The 17,310-nt window shown below is 47.3% G+C and overlaps 1 protein-coding gene across 3 annotated transcripts in view; it reads left to right on the top strand.

The window, feature by feature from the left end:
* Positions 1–11,782, top strand: part of LOC144174125 (uncharacterized) — a 92,376-nt gene extending 80,594 nt beyond the window's left edge. For all 3 annotated transcript variants that reach the window (XM_077702595.1, XM_077702594.1, XM_077702596.1), the window contains 6 exons: positions 180–285; positions 446–618; positions 792–911; positions 4,896–4,993; positions 7,702–7,832; positions 10,104–11,782. In XM_077702595.1, the coding sequence (XP_077558721.1) occupies positions 180–285; positions 446–618; positions 792–911; positions 4,896–4,993; positions 7,702–7,832; positions 10,104–10,567 (1,092 nt within the window). In that variant the 3' untranslated portion in view covers positions 10,568–11,782. The remainder of the gene's footprint in view (positions 1–179; positions 286–445; positions 619–791; positions 912–4,895; positions 4,994–7,701; positions 7,833–10,103) is intronic.
* Positions 11,783–17,310: the final 5,528 nt, after the last annotated feature.

Here is a 17,310-nt window from a genome sequence, read left to right as displayed (position 1 = left end):
GCATCATGATCATCGTCGTAGTTTACAAGTGACGTCTTTTCTCAGTTTCTGAACGATAATGTTATCGATTATGTGGGAAATGGTAGGGAAAGTCCACTGCTATTTTCTTCACTTGAGTTTTGGAATGAAGTGGTGCAGCATGTGCGAGCAAGGAACGTTTTTTGTGCTCCTCTTGGCAGCTTGAGGAGATGAAGGCCTTCTACACAGACATAATTGAAGGTGACCGCAAAAGCCACGAGGAGACCTTGGACTCACTGAAGCAGCGGCACCGGGAAAAGATAGATGGTGAGCAGTTTGAATACAACAGATTTTAATCTGCTCATTCCAGCATCTCGCGAATTTTTCGGAAGTGAGAGATCATAAACAGGCTTGTGTTTTTACTCTGCTTAGGCTCCTGTTGGGAAAGGTTGGTTGGATGTAATTGTGGCCTGTTGGGTGTGTGCAGCGATCAACGAGGAGTACTCACTGCAACTGGACTCGATCCACGAGGACCACCAGGCACGTCAGCGGGAGCTGGACGCCCGACATGAGGCCCTGCTGCAGCAGCACCAGAGCCTGCAGCAGAAGGCAAACGAGTTCCAGGAGTCTGTGCTGCTCGACACCGACGCCAAAATACAGGTAGTGCGAGTGTTTTCTCACACGTGCCTCCGACAGCGAAACCACGATCAAAAGCTGCGAATTTGAGGAATGAGCTATGTGTGTTTGGGCCGCATTTCTAGCTCTTCTGTGTTAATATCGTGGGCCAGCTGCTGAGGGCCAGCTGCTGATCCTGATGAACTCTCCTCTTGCAGTGGCTTTCCAAGAAGAATGCTGAGCTGGTCAAGGAGGTGGAGAGCCTGAACGTGGTGCTTGAGATGCGCGCCAACCAGATACAGTCCCTGCAGCGCAGCACAGTGGAGAAGGAGCGGAAGGCAAGTGGACCGCTTCGGTGTTGGGTGCTGCTCTAGCAGCACACCATGTTGTACATCCTTGATGATGATGATGATTGCTATTGGTTTCCCCTTTGTAGCGGGGTGATGACGTGTCATCTTAGGATTAATATACCTATGTTTTATACTCTTGGTTTAATACTAGCGCTGCTTAGGACAGGCACAAAAAAGTTAATAGGCACAAAATACTTTTTTTTTTTCCTGTTGCAGGTGGGAACTGTCTGTCCTAGGCAATATTCACCTCTCTGCTTTTCGTCCACCAGCATTCTAATCTTCTTTTCATCACCTCGACAGCCTTGAAGTTAACTTTCTCTGTGCCACCCTTAAAGGAGCCATGAAGAGAAAACACAAGTTTGGTTCATTCAAAAGATTGTCTCGTTAGAATCATACTGACACCACTTTTAACGTAAACTTCGCTCAAATAAGCTACATAATTAGGAAAAACGGGAATGGTCATGCGACCCACCAGCTCATTTCCCGCAACAGAACCTATGTCGTCACATGGGCTAAGCTCTGCGATTGGCGGAGGCTGGCAGAAGCAGACGCAAATTAGGTAGAACTTACAAACTAGACGAACGAGCGATTTGCGCTTAAATTTAGGGCACATTCTTTACAAAGCAATAAGAATGATGGGACAAACCATGGAAGTTACGAAAGCACATGTAAACATAGAAGTACTGATGCGTTCTGCTGTTCGTACTGCGCACAGCATGCCTGGTTTCGCTGCACAGCACTACGGGGCTTGGGGTTGTCTCAGACGACACTGGCCGATTGACGCAAGCAACGGTGTCTTACTTGACCCCATTTGTCGAGCAAGCACTGTTTCAGGGAACGAATATTTTCTCCCAGAACAAAAACAAGCCAGGTTTAAATGCGGGCAAAAACAAACCAAACGCTTGCCACGGTATGGTGGCGCCATCTAGGCTACGGAACGTAAAGAAACGCGGGAAAAAACCAACACCGCTGTACAGGGTGGAGACAACCTTCGAACGGTCCCGTGCCGCCGCAATTGGGCCAACGGGCTCAGCGCGTTATTCTTTTCGTTTCCCACGAGACCTAGCAACGCGAAACAGACAATATGATTCAAACTTCTTCAGTAAACCGCATTGCGGCGATAATTTTAGCGCGGTTTTGACACAATGACTTGCTTCGGCGGCGAGCGAGCAACCAAAAATGGCGGCGCGAGCGTATACGTGTCTCTACCCTGTACGGCGGATGCGTGAATGAAGGTACTCTAGGCTGCAGAGCGGTCGGTTTCAGTGATGTCACTTGGGGCCACGAAAACGCACGATTGAGCGGGAAAATGAAAATTTTAACCTAAATTGTTTAATTTCTCAGTGAATAAAGCACCGTTTGTATCCGGACAAGCGCTGGGGGCACTATAAAACACGAAATCTTTCGAATAAAACCAACTTGCATTTTCTCTTCATGGCTCCTTTAAATCCTAGGGCTTCTGGAAGCCGAATATTTCCCTCATGTAGATTTGGATGGATACCCTCGCATTCTAACACTATGTGTCGCATAGTTTGTTTCTATTCCACAGACCACACATACCCCATCATTTTGTGAATACTTCCCCACAAAGCTCTTAGTTCGCAAGCAACCTGCTCTAGCCTCAAAAAGCAAAGCACTGCCCTGGGAATTATCGTAGAAATTTTCCTGTCTGATTTCCAATTTTTCAGCCCTGTACATCTCTAACGATGTTTTAGCTTGCATTTTTTCTCTCCATTTATTCGTTTCTATCTGCCTTGCCTCTTTTTTGGTTACCTAGGCTGTTTTGTATTCTCCACTGTTCGTTCCGTATTTCATCATTAGCCTTCTAGTCTTCCTTAACCATTGCGTGTCCACGCTTTTCAAGTATAGGTACCTAAAAACCTTAGGTGCCCACCTAGGTTGAATCCTATTGCTCTCAACCTCCTCTCAAAACATATTTTACTCTGCGCTTCTCGAACTTCAAACAGCGCCCAGCCCATATCTCCCTGCGCTGCTTCATTGTTTTTCCATGCGCGCCTAAGGCCAAACGGCCTACCGTTCTCTGGTTCTCTTCAAGGCCTGATAGAACCCCCTGCCCCCCACCCCCCACTCTTCGTACAGCTTTATGTGTAAATTCGTGTATGGCTGATCCATGCAAAGGCTCAATATTGGCCGAATTTCGTGTTGAAGGTCGTGTGCCCTTTCTCGGGTCCTTTTGAGGTGGCAGCACAAGTCTGCCTTGAAACAATTGCTTCTTGCATCTTCCCGAAACTTGTTCTGAGTGAATTTTCGGGGTGGTATGTTGTGACCCTCTGTGCAATTGTGGCTGAGGGATAAGCATGATGCTAGGCTTGTGCGAATAGTAATATTTGAGGTCGAAGCGAATTCGAAGCGAATAGTCCTTTGGGTCGAATACTTTCGAAGTGAATTCGAATAGCTGTCAGGTGTCACTGACACACTGAGCTTCCGGCCCTGGCGGGACCTTCATAAAAATGCTCTACAGTAAAATCTCGATGATACAAATCTCGCAGGACCGCGAAAAATATTCGTATGATCCGAAATTCGTATGAACCAGCACAGACCAAAACTTGAGCACTATAAAAAGTTTTCGTTTATTTTTTTTCTTACTTTTGCGTGGAGAAATCCGTGACGTTTTTCTGCTTTTTTTAACCTCTATGTCGCTGAGCGGTAATTTCTGGACTTTCGTCTCCTCACTCGCGGTGCTCAAGCTCACTACAGGAGCCTTTTTGCACGCGATTCATGCGCGTCGGCGTTGTGCGCACAATATTTTCATTCCCGCGTCGGTGATTCCGCGCTCGCGGTCGCCTGTGCCTCGGTCAGAAAATGACGCGCGACAATCGTAGCAGTGGGAGGAGCCTGACGATTTGCGCCAATGGGAAGGCGTGCGCCTCAGGACGACCGTTTCGAAGTGCTCGAGACAGCTGGCTGGCTCCACCAGAGATGTTTAGGCTTAGCACCCCGGCAGATATTTTATGGGCACTTTCACTAGCGGCGTGGATGATGTTTTATAGCACTGTTTTCGTTTACATTATTAGCTCATTTACCGCACAAGAAACTTCGTGTGTGCTTTGAGCGGCATTTTAAGTAGTGGTTAGAAGCGGTGGCTCGAGCGCCCCGCACCACTTCCCGACCGAAGCTGCCGCCTGGTTGCTGCAGCCGGCCGCACACTGCACAGCTTCCGGGTGGTTTCGCGGCGGCGTCAACGCGCCTTTGAAGTGCACAGCGCGTTTTCGCGAGCAGAAAACAACAGCCTGGCCGTTCCTGGAGAAAGAGCGACAAAGATGGGAGAAAGAGCCCGTACGTTGCCGTCACTTGCTCGTTCGGCAGTCGGGCGCCTCACCGGCTCGTTTGTATCATCTGCCGGGCCGCGCAGGCCCGTTCGTGAGAGCCAAAATTTTTCCCATTGCAAACAATGCAATTTTCCCGGGACTTATCAGAAATTCGTATAATCCTGAAATTCGTATCACCCAGAATCGTATCATCGAGATTCCACTCCCGTGGACGCATTTGCCATTGAAGCAACTGAAGCAACGACGCATTGAAGCAACTGATGGCCACTGAAGTTCAAGAGCGGAGTGCAATCAGCACCTGCTCACTGCACACGTGTCACACGGTAACCAAACAAATTGTTTTATTACCGTTTCATTGTTTGAAACAATGAAACAGGAGCCTCAACTACCCTGACGAACATGCGCGCGTAAGAAGGCTACAACGACAACACTCTGAACGTGGCTTAGCTCATCTTGGCTCCACATGTAGTCAAGATGTAGGACTGATGTCAATGGCACTGCAGCTTGCCTAACGAAACCGAAACTTGAATGAAGTTTTGATATTCGTTCACCCCGAATACTTCGAAATATCGAAAATTTTAAATTCGAGTCGAAGCGAATTCGAATACTGTAATATTCGTTCGAATATTCGAAGCACCTGAATATTCGCACAAGCCTACATGATGCCTGTTGTTCCACCCAGGAGGAAGAACTGGATCGGTGCAAGGCCAAGATGGAGAAGATGAAGGCCCGCATCGAGGATCTCCAGGAGCTGCTGAACGAGAAGGTCAAGCTGCAAAGGTGGGGGCCGTGTTGCTCCGTCAGGGGCACTGCGTTGTGTGCGTCAAACCGCGCTGCGGACATGCCTCTCACTGTCTGACAGCTCTGCCTTTTTGCATGTATACATTTAAATCTGTGCTGTAATATCATGTGAGCTCTCATTGCGTTGTAGGATGACCGGATCCTTGTCGTATTTAACGAAGTGGTAGTTGAAAGTTTAAATTGCCTGTAGGGCCCTTTCATAACTTCAAATATTTAATTTTAGAAATATTTCTTGAAAATTTTTTCTACAAAAAATGATGAATGGGCAGAAGCTTGGAGTACAGTGTAGACCATTTATTATAGTGCAGGACTGGATATAACGCGGGTTTTTGTGACCACCAGTTCACCTCCCATAGAACTCGATGCATAAGCAGATCACTTAGAATGCGGTTGGCCGAAGCCCAATACCGTTTATAGTGCGGTTTTCTAGCGGGACTGCTGATTGACCGCGTAGCTGGGGCATCGTTTTAGGGTAGCAAAAGAAAAAAAGACAGGATGAAATCGGCCATCTGACGCAGCGCACACCCCTTGCTCTCCTTTAACTTCGACACACAAGAAAAGAATAGGCACCCTTTAGTTCACGCGTATGTTGTAACCACAACTGACCCTACTTGATGCACCTCGGAAGATAGCGACTTCCGTCCGCGCGCGGCGTGAACTGCATGACCTGTTTTCACACGCAATTCGTGCACGTCGGCGTTGCGCGTGTTTTTTCGCGCTCGTGTCGACGATTTTGCGCTCGCGGTGGCTTCTTCGCATGGCAGTGGGAGGAGCCTGACGACTTGCACCAATGGCGAGACGCGCACCTAATGGCGGGAGATCCGAAACGCCCCGACCAGCTGGCTGTCGGCGCCAGAGATGTTTAGGCCTACCACCACGGTGTTTTTTGATGGCGCTTTAACAAGCAATGTAGATGGCAGTTTATATTCCTTTTTCGCCCATATCAGCTCTTTTCTTGAGTGAGCATTCTTGCTTGTGCCTCGTGCGGCATTTCAGCGAGCAGTTAGACGCGGTCGCAGGAGCTGCCTGCACCAGTTCCCGGCCAGGCCCGACGCCATGTTGCCGCCTCTTACCGCGCCACACACCACGCCAGTTGTAACAGGGCCGAAGTCGCTCCGCATGCGGCGTGCACTGCATGTTTTCCCAAGAAGAAATTGCTCCATGTGGTTCATGCTTTAGAACGTTGTGCTGATAAGCCACCGGTCTTTCGCTTTCCGAACAAGCGAGCCGCACGAAGCCGTAAGATTTCCACCAGCAGTACGCTGTGCTGATAAGCAGCCGCCTTCGGCATCGTTGAACACAAGATGGGGTGGAAAAAAAAAAAAAAAAAAAAAAACGTTGGCGAAGTTATCACACTTCGCGGCATGTATTCATAGATGCTAAAATCGCAACTACGATCCTCCAAAACACGACACAGCGGAAGTTAAAGCCGTGCTCGCTGTTTATAAGACCGCACTTGCAATGTGCAAGACCCTGCAGTAGCAGCTGATGTGAAAAAGGAAAAGAAAAAAAAACACGACATAAAGACCAGGCCTTTGCTTTTAAGTGCCGTGCGTTTGAGTGATGATAAATAAAAGGACGACTTGAGAGGTAGTGTACGATGTGGTTGGATTCGCGCACGTTTTGGTTATAGTGCGGTACCGCTTATAGTGCGGATTTTTGCCGCTCCCGCGACATATGTTATAAGCGGTCTACACTGTACTTGGGAAGTTAGGATGTTGACCTTCTGACTGAATAATGTTTTAATCACAATTATTTTTAGTCAGTTAATCAATTTTATTCATATATGAGAGCTGAAAGCTTGCTTGAAGGCATTCCCTATTGTTAACCTGGTGGGGTAGCACAACACAGTTCTCTTGCAGCACTCTCAGAAACGTGACTATAGAAAGATCAATCCAACACTTCCCTTGCAACAGGCAATGCTGCAAAATATTAATTGCAATAAAAGCAATAATTGGGAAGGTGATCAATCTATCTATAGCCCAGACCTAATAAGTGTGCATTTGCATCTGTAGTTACACACCCTTCACCAGCCATCACATTTGATGTACTTTGTGATATAAGTGGGGATGGCCGGGTGGTAGGCATTTCTTTGAAGACAGAACTGTGAATGTTTCTTCCTTTATCCCTTTGCAACTCACGCATTAGGATGTAGCCGTCAGAAAAATTTGTAACTGCCTGTGTATGCTTTTGATAACCAAATTTCACTTAAAAAACCATAAACAAATCTCATAAGTAGTTAATAAATTAGGTTGTGTCCTAATCGTAAACACGTCATCGTAAACGTGGTCACCGTTTCCTAACTGTCGCTACAATAGAAAGCGTGTGCACGTTATTGTGATCTTTAGCTCTTATATATTAAGGTAGCAGCTTCAGTTTTGCTTTAATAAAAGTTTTACCTAGACAGAAAAGGTAGCACCAAGAGCACCTACTTGACGCACTGTAAAATGCCGAGGCGTTCATCTTGCTCGTGTTTTGGTAAAGCATTGGTGGATGTAAAGGCGTGGCATTCACGAGATGGCAGCACTGTTCCGCAGAGCGGGAAACGCGGATGCTGGCTGAGTGGTTTAAGTGGGGATGACGACAATTGTAACTCACAAAAAATGCTTTTAGAGGTTGCGTATACAATTGTACACGCCGTGTCACAAAGGGTTAGAGTATCAGCGCACGCTTCATTCTTTGTCCAGCCAACTTTCGGTGGAGAATGCCAAGCTGCGCGAGACGTCGGAGAAGCAGAATCGGCAGCTGTCGCGGTTGGACATGCACAACGAGGAGCTCAAGTACAAGCTCCGGGAGTCGGTCAACTCGTCCATGCTGGGTAGGCAGCAGCTGTCGTTTTGCTTTTGAGTAAATGCACCACTGCCTACATTCATGCTACAGTAAAAGCACACCAAATGTCGCGTCTGTCCTCCACAGGGGCCCGTGCGTAAGTATAGGGCACGGCTTGCCTTTGCTATACACCTTTCTTGTTGCATCACTTACAAAAACTAGGCAACAGGAACAAAAAATAGGAGGCTTGGCACCAATGCATTCGGCTGAGTATTTATTGCCCATTCAAGTAGATAAAGTGTGCAACATCAAAGTTGGTTTTTAATAGCCTGAATACCATGCTCACTTTACAATTTGTGGAATGTGGACCAGTGAATAAATTTTGCATATAGTTTGGCATTTGCAACATGTGTAACTGTATTTCTCCCATGCAATGCACCTTTGGCCACGTAATAATGAAGCAAAAAGGGCATTTGTTTAGCTTTCTCTACCTGTTGTCAGGCCACAATGGGATCCACGAGACAAGTGCTAGGCTATGCACTGCTTGTTTGCTGTATTCTTAATGTCTTCTCACCCTCCAGAAGTAGCGTTGATTGATTCTCTGCACTATCTACTCAGGAGGGAAAGCCAGTGGGGCTGTCTCCACTTTCTGCCTTGCCTGTTCTGGTTAGGCCTTGCATTGGTGCACAGCGACCAACTGGCGTAGTCTGCAAGCATGTCTTTTTCGTCTACCTTGCGTATCGTATTTAGTTGTTGGGTGTTGCTTATTAGGCCCAGCTGGGCGCCGTGAAGTGCCTCGACAGTTTCTTTTGCTGAACCTGTTCATAACAATTATGGTGACAACAATTACGTTTTGTTGGCATGGTAGTGTTGTAAAAGTTGGACTGTATTTTCAAGGTGGTGTATAGTCAAACCCCGCAATACTGAAACTGCTGAAGAAAGCCAAAAAATTAATTGCGGAAATTTTGTTGCCACGAGAATGGGATGTAAACAACAGAAAAAACAGCCGCAAGCCGGAAATTTATTTCCGAAAGTCGGTTATATTACTGCGAGCCTTATCTTGCAGCAACTTCGCAGTTCAGCTCTTACACTACAAGAAGTGGCTCACTGCTAGTTGTCGTGCGCGCCTAAGAATGACCGAATTGTGTCAGGCGCATCCAAGGCATCCTGCGGGTTCGCCTTCTCTGCACGTTTTTGTCCCTGGCCCTCGGCACCGTGCTTGTCCGAGCATGCATGCAAAATCCAGGTTCTTCTGTTGACGAACTTTGCCAGACAGTGGCACTTCGCTGTACCAATGCTGTTCACAAAACTAAGTGAGCATTCAGAAGTGAACTAAGGGACATTCAGAACGGCCACAGCCGACACTGTTTCGTTTTGCACGCGTGCGCCATTAAAGAGTGGCAGCTTTGCTTTTCAAAATGGTAGAGCAAGCTGCAGGCAATTCCAAACTCATTGGAGCTATCCTCCACTTGGTCCCACGTGCCTGGCCAGTGATGGCTGCCTAATCTTGTAGCGATAAAAACTTCCGCTTTTGGGCTGGCGGAGGCATCTTAGTGAGGGCAGATGTGCCATTCACCACGCAAACAACAAACGCATGCATGCTGTTTGGCAGTAGTGTGCTAGCATAGCCTAAGGCAAAGCCCGCGGTGGTGTCGCTGCGAGGCTGCCCCCATGACTGCCTGCTGCACAGTCTTTATTGTAAACAAATGTGGCGGCGGCCATGCAAGCGCGCTGTGGCATGAGTTTGCACACTTTGAGTCTGAAAAAAAAAAAATGTATTTGAGCACTTTCCGGACACTATTAGCCTGAAATGGTTAGGCAAAAAGCTGACCAGACTTGCAGTGAACTTCATTAACGTGGGATGGCTTTCCGAAAACATTTCATTACCGTGGGAATTTCGTACCTGTGGAATTTCGTTATCATGAGGTTTGACTGTAGCACCAAGTTTCCCTGTATGGCAGTGCTATCACTGTCAAGTGCATTTAATCTCATTGCTTCACTTATTTGTGCAAGAAAAAGATTTCGGATGTGTCAGGGAAGCCAATTCAGTGTTTATTGCTGTCATCAAGGTTTGGCCAAACAAAAGAAGGGTAATGGTTTTAGAGAGGATGTTGTGGAAGCCTTGAAATGCCTTTGCAGATACCCTTTAGTGAACTGGTGCTGTAGTAGAATAGGAAACTGCATCAATAAAAGGAGTACTCTTTTTGGCATCACATGTTTATTAGCAGTGTCACTAGATAGGCAACCTCTCTGGCAGTGCGAGGAGTATGTACAGCATGTAATTCCTTTCCCCGCACCTTTCTTTGCGTGACGCCCCCAGACGGCACGGTCCAGCCCAGGTCCCGTAACAGCCCCCACAAGCGGTACTCGGTGGCTGACCCAACGGCCATGTCACAGTCCTGGCATGCGGCCGAGCACCGGTCGGCCTCGCGTGCCAGCAACGGCAAGCCGCTGGGTGGAGCGCACGGGCCGCACCGGGGCGCCCAGGGGTCCCAGTCTCTGCCGCGCGGCTGCTCCGACGGATTTCACCCCAGGATGCGCCGCAGTATGTCCGAGACCTCACCTCCGCAAGACTCCTGCGTGCGGCAGCTCTTCGCCTCCTTCGTCACCGACGACAACGGCGACCAGTCCACACAGTCTACGCTCGAAGATGCCTCATCGACGCCTCGCCAGTGCTCGCAGGACGACCTACTGCGCCTCACGTGGGTCCGGGAAGACGGCGGCCTTCTCCTGCAGCAGGGGTCACCCGAGCAGCAACCGGGCCCCCCCGGCAACTCGTCCTGACAAGGCGCCGCAACCGCCCTGCGCTCGAGCGCGCTTGGCTCGCCCGCTTCACACCTGCCTGGCCCGAGTGGCTCCTCGCGAATGCCGCGCCTGCGGGTCCCCACCGGCCGTGCTGCCCCCAACAGGTCTCCCCGCAATTCCGCAGGTGAAGCGATGGCTCCGGAGGACGAAGGCACCGTGCAGCGGCGGTTGACGAAAGAGCAGCAGACTGCACGTACTTAGGCGCTACTTGCGGGACGCTGCCTGCCTCTGTAAACAGGCCCCAGAACCCTCCTTCCGCTTGCGTGTGCTCCCCCCCTTTCGCACTGGCTCCACGTGCATAGCAGACTCGCCGCTGTTTTGTCCGTTCCATAAGTGATCATCATTGCTCTACGGGCTGCTAGTCAAACTGATGTGTCTGCTACTCGCGTTCATGTGCTGTGTTGGTTATTGCTTGTTACCTGGCCGCAGGAGGACGTACTTTATGCTATGCGTGTGACTGGACATCTCTTTCTTCCCCCCCCCCCCCTTTTTTTTTCCTTGATTCTATTTGTGTCATGACAACTTTTTCTGGGACCATTTTTGTTCTTCTGAGTTGCAGATTTGTGGGGGAAAAACTGAACTGCAGACATCATTGCGTGTGTATGTGTGTCTCAGGCATTTGAGTGGCTCAGGTGCTGCTTTTTTGAGGCAGTAAACATAGTTTAAAAGGTTTCTTTGTTTTTTTAGTGGAAAGTAGGGATCTATGCATGTTATATTTTTTATATCCTTGTGATCAGTTTGTTTTAAAACGTGGTTCTTATACATGCAGCGTTGCAGGTTGCCTCCCTATACAAACATTCAATTGTCCTGTTAGTGATTACTTTCTTAAGCCGTTTACTTGAGGGATCCTCTTTGCCAGTGTTTTAGTTCCTCAATCGAAAAAGCTGCTGGTACGTTGAGGCTGTGATAGCTGGTATTGAAGGCTTGGCGCATACTTTGAAAGAAGCACCGTTGCAAATTCGTGCTTTTGCAAAAATTATTTACTGCAACGTTGCTTTGGCTATTATTTTTTATCTGTTGAGCGAACTTGGGAGACGAGGTCAGAGCTTAAGTGTATAACTGCGAGTTTATATATAAATATTTAATGCTCCCTAGCTCCCTTCTCGCCCTGTAGTGTTGTGCAGCTATATTTACGAGAGGATGCACTGTTCCAATGTTTTGCACATCGGCAAATAAAAAAATAAAAACCTTAAACTACGTTTTGTCTCCACGAGTCATCTGCTTGTGCAGTTCTCGGCGAGAAAAGGCACTTCCAGAAAAGTCTGTCCAAAAATTGCTCTACGCAAGACGAGGCCATGCAGTAGAGTTTGGGAGGTATAAACCAATGTCCTGCTTGCATGCTAATGGTAAAGAGGACGGGGAAAAATTTTCACATAGCCTAATTGAGAACTCAATACAATATGGTGTTCCTAAAAAGTGTCCATGGATCAGGGGCGAGACTGCGCAGAGCTGCGCATATTGCGCAGTTTCGATAAAATTCCCTTTTTATGTGCCAGGCTGCTCCAAAAGCATGAAAATTGTGCCAAACTGCTCCAAAACAGCTTGAAAGGCAAGGCTTTTGACACCCACATCAGTTTCGTTGGGGAGAAAGGCAGAGGATATATCACACTCATCTCGTGCATATCTTGTGATCAAACCTGACTTTGAAGGACCACGTAACACAGTTTTGGTGCTCTTTGGTCTTAGATACCCTTGCACCAATAAACACATACATACATACAGAGTTGACAACATGCATTTCAGGCATCCCAAGTAGGGCTGTTTAATGAGAGGACAGGGTGATTATCTTAGTAACAGAGTGATCGTGTCAGCTGAACCCTCATTTTCTGCGTTGCTAACTCCCATATGCACAAAAGACAGAAAGAAAGACTGTGAAACAAGCAAATGATAGCTTCTAAAGCGCGAAGACTATCTGGCTGTGTTCGCTGAAATGGTCTTTCTGAGTGGCGTCGCTATGGCAGCAAAAAGCATGGCCGCTGGGCGAAGCGGCTGCTGCGAAGTTAAAGTGCTCAGCGCGTTTTGCCGATCTTTTTCTTGGTTTAGGTTGCGTGGTCAGTTGGATTCCCGTGTAGTCATTTATCTGCTGTGGTACTGAACAGTGACGCTAACTCAGGGATAATGTCGAAAACGTGCCAAATTATGAAAAGTAGTGTGCCTCGAAATACTGAGACCATTGAAAACAACATGGTGCCAGTGACTTCCCCTTGACTTGGAATTGAGGGTGAAACGCAGTGCATGCGTGTATAATCGGTGTTCAGGAAGTGAGCCTATGGGCTGTGTTCAACCGTGAGCTCACAAGCTTCGGGAACTGAATGGTGAGCATGCCAAATGTTGCGGCGCGCACTGCGGCGTCGCAACATGTTTGGGTATGCACACTTGATGGGACTGGTTACACGAGTGATAATAATTGATGTTATGTGAAGTAAAATTTAATGCCAAGGGCAAGGTGGATAAGCATAGCAACATTATTCAAATTACGGTCGGGGTGAACGTGGGCGTTGGAGATTTAAATGATGCGATGACAGCCACCTTGATTTTTTTGCCGTAGCTCTACACTCGTTCGTACAATGCAGTCAGGGATTGCAAAAAAAAAAATAATTCTAGCATTCAGATGCTAAGAAGACTCCTTACCATTTCAGAGTTTTTCAGTTCGAATTTCTTTGTTTACATTTTACGTTGTCTAATATACAATTTAATAAGGAGTTTGCAAGAAGGTGCAAACTGCAAGAAGGTAGTGCACTCTGTGATACTCTGTTTCTAAGGATTAGTTAAGTGTTATGGGTACTCCCACCTGATTCAAGAGGGCAGTTATCCACCAAAATTGCTACACAGTTGATTTTTTAAGCTCCTAACACGACGTATTCAATGCCATGAACTGCTCCAAATTTGAAATTTTGCTGCTCCAAGAACTGCTCTCAAATCTGTTTGGGCAGTCTCACCCCTAGAAGGAAAGCATAAGAGAGGCCCTGCTTGCCATCAGGGCATTGGGAGAAGTGCGGTGGAGGTTACGGGGCTCTTTCACGCCCTCTTGAGATCTCCAGCAGTGGCGCCGTAGCAATTGCGGCAAAAGGCCAGACCACCGAGGCCTTGCTTCACAGTGCTACCCCAAGCAGCATCCATACAGGCACAGACGGAGCAGGCGGAAGCAAGTAAAGGCATAGGAGGTGACGAGTGTATGGAAGCTACTACAAGAAGAAAAAAAGGCAACCTCCTGAACTGACGTTTCTGACTTAAGTAGGCAGGAGGTCAGGGCCTCTCCTAAGCTTTCCTTTCTTCCATGCGAAAAAGCCACGGTAAAGAGTAGTGTAATATGCATGCACGTGAACTGACAGTGATTATACCATTGCGACACTACACAGTACGGTTGCTTTACGGGTCGTCTAGGCAGTTAACGTTGCTAAACTTGACCACACCTAACCAAGGTGGCAACTTCGTTTGAGCGTTAAAAATTATAAACGGTTCATGTATTTGCAGACAAGGGGGTGCTTTTTGAGCTGCTTGAGACGAAGGGATGTATTTGGCTGCAAAAGCACAGTAGGCTTGCACTACACCAATGGACAAAAAGATTTTAGTGAAGGTAGCGTCAATAACTGCTTTGCAGTTGCAGCAAAGGATGTTTGGCCATTGGGAACAAATACTAAGATTTGATGCCACAAGCTATGGCGTGGGAATCAGTGTTGATAACCGGGAGGCAAGCATAATAAAAGCGGTTGCATTGTGGATGGTGTGTGCAGATTTTGCTAGGTTACAGTGAAGGTAGTAGTATGGACAAACTGCAGAAAAACATCAGTCGGATGTGCAGGGAAAGAAAATGTGAATTAAGAATTGCCCAGTAGATGTGCTGCGACACTGAGAAAAACTCTCCGCAAGCAGAGAAGGCCCACCTGGGAAGTAATGCGAGGAAGCGTGATGGGTTGAAGGGAGGTGCAGTTGCTAATCACATCCTGATCCTCACTGAAGTCACTCCTGCTCTTCTCTTGAGGAGAGGATTTGCGACTACCCATCTCTTCAAAAAGTGCAATATTACACTTTTTGTGATGAGGAGGACTTCAGTTTAGTTTTTTTCTCACCACATAAGGGATGCCAGGGTTACAAAGGGCTACCGTTGGCCACACCATGCTGAACACGCCAGTTTTCATCCGATCACAACGGTTTCCAGCCAAGGGGCTATAACAATATAACACTATATTAGCAGCTAAAAAGACATGGTCCAAGTCTGTTTCGCTGCTAATACGATGTGAAGTCAAAACCAACTAGCGCGACTTTCAGCCTTAACATTATAACAGTTTCACTCAAAAAATGGATCTGTGAAGCAGCTGTTTGGCGCTTGGACACTATATGTTTTTACGTTCAGTAGACCATAAAAAAAGTGCTTAGGTGTCTGTGTAATTTTTTCTTTCTCTTTTTCTTTTTTTTTTTAACGGGTGGACGACGGCAAGCGTACAGTTCTGTTGAACTTTCAGACTGAGAGTGTGAGGTAGGTCAGTGACAATCACTTGTGACAGATAGTGCCTGCCCAGACAGATAGTGCCTACCCTTTCCCAAACAAAAAGTGTTTTGGCACCAGGATCGAAAATATGTAAAGTGTACATTGTTCTTGGAGCTGGTGTGTGCTGCTGATTCTTGCCTACATTTATTTTCTGTGCACAGATTAGTTTTATAGTACCAGCTTATTTTGGCTTAGTTTCATTCTAGTAATGCTTCCAAGGTATTTTTTTTTACTCTCACTGGAGCATATCAATGTGATTGTTTAGTTCCTGAGGGGTGCCTCAGACGCTATCAAACAGGCTTATCCACCTGTGTTTTTCTCATTTCTAGAAAGGCAACGAGAATGAATACACGTAAAATGTCAAGCCATGCTAACCGAAAGCCTTCCTTCCTTTGTTCAGCAATCTTTCTATACCTGCCCAGCCGCAGAACAGACAGGCTAGTTGGTATGTGTTCATCTTGGGGGAGAAAGCGCTCAAACAGCAAGGATGAAGAAATAAGCAGATGACTTGGTACGACTCTCAACTACAGGTTGATTGAAAACACATACATGTATAGTGTCGAGAATGCAAGCGATATATTTCCTCTCACCCAGAATGAAAGCCATAGAAGGACTTGCCAAAGGGAAGAACACCATCAGAGGCACATGTGCCAGCCAAATGGGATGCGCACTAGGTCAAGACAATGAAAAGCACAGACATTATTTGCCGAGAGTGCGGAGGAGTACCCGTTCTCTGTTTGTCTGGAAAGGGTGCTAACCCATTCATTGCTGCACCTCTCAATGGGGAAGACCTCTATCAGTTCTCTAGTGGCTTTCACGCAGCCGGATGGGAAACAATGGCCTGATAAGTGTGGGAAAGGTCAAGGGAGGAGAACCCTTTCCCTGTTTCTCTGGAAAGGGGACTAACGCATTCATTGCTGCACTTTCTACGTGGAGGTCCTCTATCAGTTCTGTAGTGGCTTTCACACAGCCAGACGTGAAACAATGGCCTGATAAGTGTGGGCCTTCCTTTGAACTCAACTTTATGCTCACACTTATCACAGTTCTTTCATGTGTGGTTGTTTGCCTATTTTTTAAGGTGCATCAATCGTATCATGGCATTGAGACAAGACCACTAGAGAACTGACAGAGACTTTGCACAGTGCAAAAAATTGAAGACCAAGACCAAAGATGAACAAACATGAGGGCTGTACATGCCACTCTAGGTCATCGTCCATAGTTTTTCGCACTGTGATATCCTTTACACATTGGTTAGTTACTAGATAAGTGCGCCATCAGGCTGTCAATTTACACTGCACCTTGCACACAATGCAATTGTGTGTAGAGCTGCCAGGTAGCTGTCCAAAACAACGTGGGACAAGGTGAAGCCCTGTCATTAAATATACTTCGAACCTTATTACTGCCGGTTATTAAATTCACTTGTTCAAATCTGCAGCGTTCTGGAGCAACATTGCATGCTCGTGTGAGCTAATGTGCTCCTATCACTGGCATTTGCAAGGTGCAAGGCGAGGCCTACAGTCTGTGCAACCCTGCCACCCCTCCCACGCCCCTTTCCCCATTTCCCCATGGTCATACTCCAAGGCAAACAGCACGTTATCGGGCATTGAACACGAATGCCTTCCATTTTGTTGGCAGCCAGAGAGATCGATTTTCTTCTAAACAGCTAATAAATGTGACACATTAATTAATTTGTTTAACACAAATGTGCTGTTTCTCATTTGTGCACGTTTTTGCCCGGTTAATTGGTAGTGCATTTCATTTGAGCATCCTGAGCACTATCTTTTTTCCAAGGCACCTGCGTCATGTACATTCGCTTTGCCGTATAAATTGAAACCCCCACCCCCTGGCTCTCACCCTTGGCTTTGACCTTAATTCAGATCAGTGGCGAATCCAGTGAGGCACTGAAGAGGGCGAACTGGTGGTTGTTGGTGGTGGTTTATTTAGAAAGGAGGGAATTCGAGAAAAGAACTTGGGATATTTTTGGGTTCACCCTCATACAGCCCAGTCCAGGGAAGGGGAGTGGGGGTATAAAGGATAGGAAGCGAGGGAAGAAAGAGGGGAGAGGAGGATATATTTCGCGTTCGTCACGTCCATGGCGCGACATCTACAGACCCGTCACGACCAGGAAGTTGAGTAAGTGCTGGAAGACCTCCCGTAGGATGGCGTCTGGTCCCGTGTGGAAAAGGAGGTCTTCCAGCTTGTGGCTTGGTGCTCCGGTCGAGTCGCTGGAGTG

The sequence above is a fragment of the Haemaphysalis longicornis genome, unplaced genomic scaffold (genome assembly GCF_048455015.1).
Source record: "Haemaphysalis longicornis isolate Haplotype H1 unplaced genomic scaffold, Haemaphysalis longicornis Haplotype H1 scaffold_3, whole genome shotgun sequence".
In the NCBI taxonomy this organism is placed as follows: Eukaryota; Metazoa; Arthropoda; class Arachnida; order Ixodida; family Ixodidae; genus Haemaphysalis; species Haemaphysalis longicornis.
The sequence above is the reverse complement of the archived record's forward strand: the minus strand, read 5'-3'. Positions and strand labels throughout refer to the sequence as shown.